At 42.6% G+C, this 9994-nt stretch overlaps 1 protein-coding gene across 1 annotated transcript in view; it reads left to right on the top strand.

Moving 5' to 3' along the window:
• lrrc59 (leucine rich repeat containing 59) overlaps positions 1 to 6507 on the top strand; it is an 8730-nt gene extending 2223 nt beyond the window's left edge. The window contains exons 4-8 of the mRNA XM_083933296.1: positions 18 to 176; positions 755 to 859; positions 1905 to 1977; positions 2347 to 2538; positions 3742 to 6507. Of these exons, the coding sequence (XP_083789422.1) occupies positions 18 to 176; positions 755 to 859; positions 1905 to 1977; positions 2347 to 2538; positions 3742 to 4022 (810 nt within the window). The 3' untranslated portion in view covers positions 4023 to 6507. The remainder of the gene's footprint in view (positions 1 to 17; positions 177 to 754; positions 860 to 1904; positions 1978 to 2346; positions 2539 to 3741) is intronic.
• Positions 6508 to 9994: the final 3487 nt, after the last annotated feature.

Raw genomic sequence — 9994 nt, 5'->3', positions numbered from 1 at the left:
TGGTTTCCTTCTTGTAGCCAGAGTTTTGCAACCTGACCCACCTGGTGAAGGTGGATCTGAGTAAAAATCAGCTGACCTGTTTGCCAGATGACCTTGGGAACCTGACCAGCCTTCAACATCTGGACCTGTACAACAACAAGCTGACTGCCCTGCCTGTCAGCTTCTCTCAGCTCAGGGTGGGTGCCAGACACAAGCACCACTGTTTGCTCATGTTACATCTTTATTAAGCGCTGATTCTGGCAACGAGAATGTGTGCAATATCAAGACTGACGCTGTCCAGCTACCGTTTGGAGAAAAGACTCACTGTTGTCGTCTAGGCGGAGCCTTAAAGCTTGTTATCTTTTAGAGCAACAGACAGACATTTATATACGCTTATTGACTTTCTTGTTGTGAGTTTGCTGAGAAGATTGATACCATTCTCAAATCTTTTTGTTAAATATTAAGCTAGCACCAGCAAGCCTATTGTAGCTTAGCTTAGCATAAAGACTGGAAGCAGGGGGAAACAAATAGCCTGGGTCTGTCCAAAGGTAGCACCTCTAAAGCTCTGTGATTATAACAAGTTATATCTCATTTAAAAACAAAACCTAGTAGGACTTATGGTTAGGGATCTAAGTGAGCTGCACCTCAGTTGCAAGAAACTGATAAGGAAGTAGACTCCATTGTAGGTAAACATCGTATCCTTAGTTCCATTGTGTGTGAGGTGGCTTCTCTGACTTTGTCCTTTATTTGACTCCACCTGTGTGTTTGCTCTCAGAGTCTGAAGTGGCTGGATCTGAAGGATAACCCACTGGAGGTCAACCTGGCCAAGGCAGCGGGAGACTGTCTGGATGAGAAACAGTGTAAACAGTGTGCCTCAAAGGTGAGCAAGAGAGATACAGGGATGAATGACTGAGAAGAGGTCAAGTAAGGGCGCACTCACACTGTCCGTACCCTGCCCAAGCGCTAAAGTCTTCACAGCTAAAGTCTAGTTAGTTTGTCCAGTGTGAGTTTCACGCCCAGGCACGGCACGCTTGCCGGCCGCGGCCCGGTAGAGTCCTCTTCCCCTTTCAAATCAAACATATTTGTGTAATGGTGTCATTCCCTCCTTTTCCTTTATTTCTTTGGATATATTTTACCATGAAGAAAAGAGACAGGTTGACACATGCACTGTACTGCACTGAAAACAGTCTGTGTGCATACTAACTTCCACGCCAAGTGCTCAAGCGATAAAGACTGGATGGCCAGTCCTCGCCTTTACTTGAAAAGTTTACCAACTTTTTTTGTGTAAACTGTGCCACAGCTCTTTGTCAACGACATCGATTTGTCTTTTTAATATACGGTAGATGTCTCTTTTGTGTAATTATGATGTCCTGTGGCTTTTTCCTCCCCTGTAGACGTGCATGAGCCGCTCTCTGATTGGCTGCCGTGCCAAGAGGGGAGCGTCCGTTACATGTTAATCATACTGTGTCATGGCCGATGGGTATAAGGGTGGGAAAGCTGTAAGGAAACATTATAATAAACTGATCAGAGCTGGAAAAAAAGTAAAGCAGGGATGCAAATGTTCGGAAACGAGCGTGCGCACGTGTATGAGCGAATGAGCAAGGACATTTTAAAAGATGCTGCCGAACGGTTCGCAGTGGTCTGGTGCGGAGTCCAAGTGTTGACTGCAGATTTTTGTGACATGAAATGTTCAAAACCAGTCTTGACAAAACTAAATCCCTGAGGGGTGATAAGTTTAAGCAAGAAGCATTTGAGCGGCGACTCAGATCATTGTAAGTATTGTGAGTATAAGCAGGCCTGGGCCGCGGGGGGAAGAGGGAGGGGAGGACAATCCCCCTAAAGCACGAGGCACGGCACGAGTGGACAGCGTGAGTGCGCCCTAAGAAGCCTTAAGTACCTCAAACTAAAGGACATTTTACTTCCAGGTTCTGCAGCACATGAGAAGTCTCCAGGATGAGGTCGATCGTGTACGAGAGAAGCGCCTTTTGAGGGAAAAAGGTCGGTATCAGGAGGACATCTTGTTATTAAAAGGCCTCAAGATAATTTCAGTAGATGAGCTGCATGCTGTGGATATCAAACCTCACTCCTGTTTTGGTGCAGGACTGAAAACAGGAAAATACATGTCTGTTCAGGCTTGAAGTCTTGTAGATACGATAGTTCCTCATTTAAATGAAAGAAAACTAACGTCTGAAAACCCCACTTGAAGATATAATATGTTAAAATATGGACATGAAAGATCCTAAAAACAACTACACCTATGTTATATATTGTCCAGTATATACATTCATCCAGTTCTGTATATACATTATTCAAAAATATTTCCAATGATGTTCAAATCTGTGATGTTTGTGTTTATCTCTCAATCAGAGCTGGAGAGGAAGAGGGAGGTGAAGCAGAGGGAGCGGGAGGCCAAAGAGAAGGAGGCGCGCAAACGGGAGAAGGCCGAGGAGAAGGAGAAGAGGAGGAAAGAATACAACGCTCAGATGGCGGCTGTGGCTGCACGGGAACAACAGAAGAAGAAGAGCGAGGAGAAGAAGAAGAAGAACGGACAGGCAGCAGGTGAGAGATTTCTTCACCTTTTTCAGCAAATGATGCCATGAAGAACACTTCTCTATGACTGATTTAAGCATTTATTGGACTTTTTTCGACATACTATAATATGACTTTCTTTTTTTGCTTATTTTTTGGACACACTATAGTAGGGGTGACCCCGAGTAGTCGCTCCGAGGAGCCTGATTCGACTGCCAATCACATAATCCAATCGATGCGAAATGTGATTATGAAACAATGGATTATTCCATTCTGGCTTTGTGGGAAGCTGAATGTCTGATTTTACATGTAGATGCTTGGTTTCTCCCAATAAACCATGATAAATAGCCTATTTGGGTATAAATATAAGCCTGTTAATATATACTGTTGCAAAAAATAAGAAAATAACTTGTGATTTTAATCTGTCTCCTTAGTGTACAGGAATTACCCCCTCCCCCTCATTGAGTAGAATGAAGAAGAAGAATTATTACTTTATTAATCCCGCAACCGCAAGGGGAAATTCAATTTTTTCACTCTGTTATTATACAGGTTACACACACACAGGCCCGAAATACACACATGCACAAACAGGACCTATATACATGCAATTAATGGAGAGATGTCAAGTTGTTCTATCCAGGTCTGTCTGGGGTGATGGGTAGTTATCAGAGTCTCTCCGCTGTCATCTCCAAAAAGTCATAGTATAGTAGTCAAAATTAAAAAACCAATGCTGAAATCAGTCATAGGATAGCCTGTCTTAAACATTCATAGCATAGTTTGTTGAAAAAAAGTCAAGAAAAGTCGTTGTTTAGTGCCTCAAAAAAAGCAAAAGTCAGTGTGTATGTCCAAAAAATGCTTAAATCAGTCATAGTCTAGCGTGTTGAAGACAAAAAACGTCAATGTGATACGTCAAAGATGCATCAAAGGATAGCATTTCTAAACCAGTAGCATAGTATGTCATAAAGTTAGTTGGATGCCAAAGTTGGTTGCACTGTTGAAACATCTGACCTGGAGAACAAACAGGAAGCAAAGATGGATTTTGTGTGAAGCGTCGTGATCATTTTGTCATTTCCTGCACTGACATGCTTGGTATTTAGCAGCTGACTCAGATATGACGTTGAACTGTCCTTGATGGGCGGCGTTGATTCTGTGAAACCCAGTTACAGTTGCTCAACAGTTTGTTTTTGAGCGTTTTAGGCGTCAAGTCGACTCACTCTCGCTTTATCTCAACAGACAAAAAGGTTGTTGCGGACTCGGCGCCTAAACCTCGACGTTCTCTCATCGGCCTGATGTTCAAGCTCCTCCTCCTGCTGCTCCTCGGATTGGCCGGAGTCGCCGCCGCCTGCCGGCTGACCGACTTGCAGAAAGAGGCCGTGTGCATGCCGGTCAACGCCGCACTGGATGACGGCCTTTCCTGGGCCAAAGAGCAGGAGGTCGTGATCAGACAGCTGGTGCAAAATATGTCGTCTGCAGCGAAGGAGCTTCTCGAATCCACACAAGCATCTAAGAACTAAACTCACATCTGCCGCCCATCAACAGTCGCAGGTTTCCCACTCCCACCTGTGGATCCTGGGATTTTTTTTTTTTTTAATATGCTGAAATCACGAATATCATTGAGATGGGAAGCCCCGCACCGCCTCACCCTGTTTGAGGTGCTGGGAGGTGAAGAGTCTGTACAGATAGACGGATGTTTTAAAATCATCTAAGATTCCTATGGAATTGTTGCCGCTCTTGTACCCTCTTTGTACTACAGCCTGTTTATAAAAAAAAATAACAAGTCATCGTCTTAAATGTCTCCCCGTCGACCACTTTCTGCACTTTGACCATGTTTGCGGCTTGGTGCATTACAGGAGCGTGGGGTGTATTAAGGAGATGTTCGGTGAAAGGCCCCGTCTGTGCTGCACTGGAGTGTCGGGTCACATGTTAACGGCCGGTCAGCGTTGTGCGTAAGCCGGCGTTAGACATGGCAGTCTGAGAATGTGCAGTAAAGGCTGTGGGAACGCATCTTTACAGCTAATACAGTGTCTGGCGTGCAAACTAGAGCCCAACTGATTCATCAGATTTTCAAAGACATCACGGCATCAGGTGAACTTACTGCAGTACAGGAATGCCAAAGATGTGTTTGAGGTCATTTAGAAACAGTGTTGTTATTACATAGTTTGTCCAGCAGACAGCCTTCCGTTCACTGTAATGATCAATTAGATAGTTATTTATTATTTTTAGACTAATCGACTCATTGACTAATAGTTTCAGCTCTAATTTATGTAAAATTGGCACCAGAGCTTTCTCAAGTATTGATATATGTATGCCTCAAGAATCTGTATCACTCAGGCTCTAATGTTCCTTATTCCAGCGCACAAACTATTAAAACAATTCTGCTCGTTAGCCCTCTTAAAAGAAATCTACATCATGTTTTATGTTTTATACTTTCCCTAGACTTAAAAACTGTGCAGGAATGAGTCCTAAAACCTGGAAGTCGGTTCCCTTGTCTTGAAGTCAAGGAGTTTTTGGTTCGATGCCTTAAATAATGTCTGTGGAAAACACAGGCTAGAGAGATTGAAACGTTTCTGTTCTACGACATAAAATACATAACTTTGAAGCTTGTACGCGGGCGTTTGCTAAATGAGACTACACTTCCTCACACTTTATACAGTGAGTGAAATCAGTCGGAAGCTAGCTGGTGGTGCAGTTCATTTATAGCCCAACATTAGCGTTTTTACTTCTGGCGATTGCATTTACGCTTCAAAATTCATAAAAGTGGTATTTATCTGTGAGGATTTTGTTGCTGAACACAACTAGTACCATAGACTTTTGTTTGCCAAAGTTTGTTTTCTGCACTAATCCAAAATCTAGTGGAAAAGTCTCATTGGCTTTGTGCGATGCTAAACTAGAAAACGACGTCATCCCTGCAGCACTCTGTTCGTTTCCATTCATGTCCATTACAGTCGGAAAGAGGATTATCAGTAGAGCTGCAAAGACTAATCAATTAGTTTGTCAATAATTAAATTAATCTGCAACTTTACCTTATCTCATCTTAAGCCTCTTATCCGGGGTCGGGTCGCGGGGGCAGCAGCTTTAGCAGGGGACCCCAAACTTCCCTTTCCCGGGCCACATTAACCAGCTCTAACTGGGGGATCCTGAGGCGTTCCCAGGCCAGGGTGGAGATATAATCTCTCCACCTAGTCCTGGGTCTTCCCCGAGGCCTCCTCCCAGCTGGACGTGCCTGGAACACCTCCCTAGGGAGGTGCCCAGGGGGCATCCTTACTAGATGATCCTGAACCACCTCAACCTCCCTTTAATTGATAAGTTTGTTTGAGTAATTAAAAAAAAAAAAAGTCCAAATTCTTTTATTTCACTATCTTTGAGTTGTGCACAAAACAAGACATTTGAGGACGTCATCTTGGGCTTTCTGATTTCATAGATCAAACAACTAATCGATTAATTGAGTAAATGATCAACAATGAAAATAATCGTTAGTTGCACATTTAATTATCAGACTCTTGAAACTTTCTAAAGATGTGGAATCCATCACATTAAACATGAAGTCTGCAATAATTTATAATAAAGTGAATTTACTGTAACAAGACATTTAAACTCAAACGGCCCAATGCACTTACGCACCACACAAAAACAGGGTCCCAAGTTTCAAGAGTCTGCAGATGATTTTCACAGAGACAAAATGGAAAGTGGCTGCATGAAAGGAAGGAACAGTACAAAGACACAGCAACATTTGCAAAAAGGCCTGTAATATCAACGATATCTGGTTCGTTGTTGAGGGGATATCACTTGTAGGAACACAAGGTCCTTTTTTTAAGTGCAGTGGTAAAAGTATTTAACTTCACTCGAGTTCAGAATCCCAAATATTCTCGATCAGAAATAAAAAAGCAATTGGTCGATCATTTTACGGTTCTTTCAGTTTAACTTGTGACTCTTTCAACTTGTTTTCATTTGTCTTCATGCAAGAAAAGCTGCTGTGGTTCTTGTGCAGCGTCGTCCATGCGCTCAAACATTGTTAATAAATGGCTATGCATTGCAAGAATAATATCTGAACGTTGTCTGTTTTTGGAACAGAAGAAGAATGGAGGTGAACACACCCCGAGTTAGGACTTCAAAATGGTTGAATTGATAATGATTGAAATGTTCAATAAGATTTTGCAAAGTAATCGATAAACGGCACAGATTCAATCGAGGTAAATTTGATTTTCTGGCCAAAACAGTATTGTGTTTACTCAAACTATGGCCTAACAGAAGCTAAAATATTTAAATCAGGAAACATCTGGTGAAAGATAAAAGAAAACAGGACTAAAAATATAATTTGGCAGTTTTCAATAATCACTTTTTGAGACACCAGCGTTAATAAGGACGGTGCTAGTAGACACACACTTTCTTACAGAGAGTTAGCCGGGAGGAGTGTGTGTGTCTCATGACTGTCCCGATAAATATGAAGCTACCACCAGCAGCTGGTTAGCTTAGCTTAGCATTAAGACTGGAAGCTGCTCGGTCCAAAGTGGTTTTCAAACTTCAGTGACTGTACGCATTAAACAAAAGAGACACAGCATGTTAATTAATAAGCCGGTGCTGTAACTTTGGGCAGAGCCAGGCTAGCTGTTTCCCTGTTTACACTCTTTATGCTAAGCTAACTTAGCCGGCAGCTGGCTGTAGCTTCATATTTAGCAAACAGACATGAGACTGGTATCAGTCGTCTTATCTAATTCTCAGCAAGAAAGTGTATAAGTGTATCGCCCAAAAATGTTAAGAATGTGACAGAAAACACTTGAATTAAGCGACTAAGCTACTAACCATTTAACATGTCTGGAGACAGAAATATAGTCATTCATAGTGAAAGGAAACAAGATAAATTTGACTCATAGTTTAATTTTGAAGCTGGTAAAAACATTTTTTCTGCTTTTAATCAAAGATAAACTGACACGGTTAAATCATTAATTTAAACAAGTAATAAGAAATCATCGTTGCTTTTAACAGCTGAATATAATCACAGTCAGAAATATTTAATAATAAGAGCTAAGTGCCAAATAAATCCATCTGCAGGATGGATGTGTCCATTCCCAGAACTGCGTATGTGACTTCCACAGCTTAAACCTGAAGCATTAACGTGAACGAGCTCATGTGACAGAGAGAGCGGTCTGAGAGCCCGCGCCCACAGTCCCCATTAGCCTGAGGAAACATCTTTATATCCTCTTTTTTCCAACTCAAACATTTTTCTTTAGGAAATTGATGTCAAAGCTGATTCATGTTACACAAAGAGATGAAAAGCAAAAGGATTAACGTAATGAAGGCAGGGGTCCACTTTTGGCTTCTTTTATCAATCTATCAAACAAGCTATTTTGATTTCTTTTTGAGGGGCGGCAGTAGCTCAGTCCATAGGTGACTTGGCTGGGAACCGTAGGGTCGCTGGTTCAAGTCCATGTATGGAGCGTGGACTGGTGGCTGGAGAGGTGCCAGTTCATCTCCTGGGCACTGCTGAGGTGCTGTTGAGCAAGGCACCGAACCCCCAACTGCTCGGGGCGCCGGTCACTGGCAGCCCCCTCGCTCTAACATCTCTCCTTAATTGCACGTTTAGGTCCTGTCTGTGCATGTGTGTGTATTTCGGACCTGTGTGTGTGTAACATGAATAATAATAAGAGTGAAAAAATTCAATTTCCCCATGCAGGATAAATAAAGTAATTCTTCTTCTTCTTAGAAATAATGGAAGTTTAACAAAAGTCTACAGTTCTGTTAGCGTGAGACTAAACTTATTGCTTTGAGCTAAATGCTAACAGCGGCAATGCTAACGTCCTGATGGTCGTCATGTGTGGCAGCGGTGGGGAACCCTGCTCCTGGAGGGCCGCTGTCCTGCATGTTTCAGGCTTCTCTCTGCTCCAACACACCTGAGTCTAATGCTCCGCTCGTTACCACGCAGCTGTAGGTCGTCAGGGGTTTAATGATCATTAGACTCAGGTGTGTTAGAGCGGGGAGAAACCTAAAACATGCAGGGCAGTGGCTCTGATGTAAGGGTTCATCCCAATATCTCACCTCGACTTCCCTATAGAGAGGCGAAGTTCCTCCTTTCCCAGTGGACCCCTATGGGACCTCATTTTAGAAAGATATGTATTTAAATGAACGGGGAGAGACAGATTATTGTTTGATTCCGTTTGAATTGTGCCGTGAATTATACATGCGTCAATTTAAAAGCCACAGTTGGGGCGGCAGTAGCTCAGTCCATAGGTGACTTGGCTGGGAACCAGAGGGTCACTGGTTCAAGTCCCTGTGTGGACTGTGAATGGAGTGTGGAGTGGTGACTGGTGGCTGGAGAGGTGCCAGTTCATCTCCTGATCATTGCCGAGGTGCTGTTGGGCAAGTCACCTATCCCCCAACTGCCTGGTGTGCTGGTAACTGGCAGCCCCCCCCCCCCCCCCCCCGCTCCAACATCTCTTCATTGATTGAATGCATGACTGTGTATTTCTGGCCCATGTGTGTGTGAAATGAAAAATAATAATAAAGTGAAAATTGAATTTCCCCATTGCGGTACAAATAAATGAATTCTTCTTCAATTTATCGTACAACTGTTCAAGTATAAGGCTGTAAAAAAAAAAAAAAAGTTATAGAAGACTAATCACCCTGAAGTCACGGGGCGTATTGTTACTCATAAAAAAAAAACAGATCCTGCTCATTCTTTTGCTTCCTGGGTTGATAAAAAGAGCCGTTGGATAAAACACATCAGGTAAGATAATGTAATGGTGTGGAACATAGCTAAGTTAGTAAGCTAGCACAACAGACCCTATGACAAACCCATGACGAAGTGTGACTTTCATGACATGCAAAATTATCGTTTTAATCGACAAACACATGTGTCTAATTCATGGGACCATTAAAACAAATCAGAATCAAATGTTCGCTCCTTTGCATATTTTTGCAAACTAAGGGGACTTCGCCTCTCTATCAGAGGAGAGTGGAGCCACATGTGAAGCCTCTTAGGAAGTGTACACGTGTATAAATGTGCCTCAGATGACAGAATGTAAACAAAGCATGGAGGGACAAGTGTCACTTCACAAATGTAATGTGTTATGTCAAATTTATCATCTGCAATTTTAAGATAGACACTCCGTACTCATATTTTCCATTTTTACAGCTGATTATCATAAAATAAGCCCCTTAAAAACAAAACTACACGCTGGGATGCCACAGATAAACATCTCGTCTCTTGAGCTCAGAAACACTGAAATGACTTGACTCTAACGGGAGAAAAGCACACGGAGGGTTGAGAGGACGAGACAAGTCAGAATTAAACGTTTCCATTCCACATTTCGGGTCATTTGGTGCGTTATGACGGACGCTCAATAAAGCTCCTGCAGCTGGCATTTGATTTAACCGCCAGCCTTCCGGTTCAGAACGAGAAAATGACGAGAAACGCTGCAGACTAATGTGGCAATTAGGTGCAATATGAGACAAATATGTTTGTAGTAATATACGAGAGGTTTGTGTTTCA

Source organism: Echiichthys vipera (assembly GCF_963691815.1).
Source record: "Echiichthys vipera genome assembly, chromosome: 18".
Taxonomy (NCBI): Eukaryota; Metazoa; Chordata; class Actinopteri; order Perciformes; family Trachinidae; genus Echiichthys; species Echiichthys vipera.
Note: the sequence above shows the minus strand (reverse complement) of the source record. Positions and strands in the feature narration are given on the sequence as shown.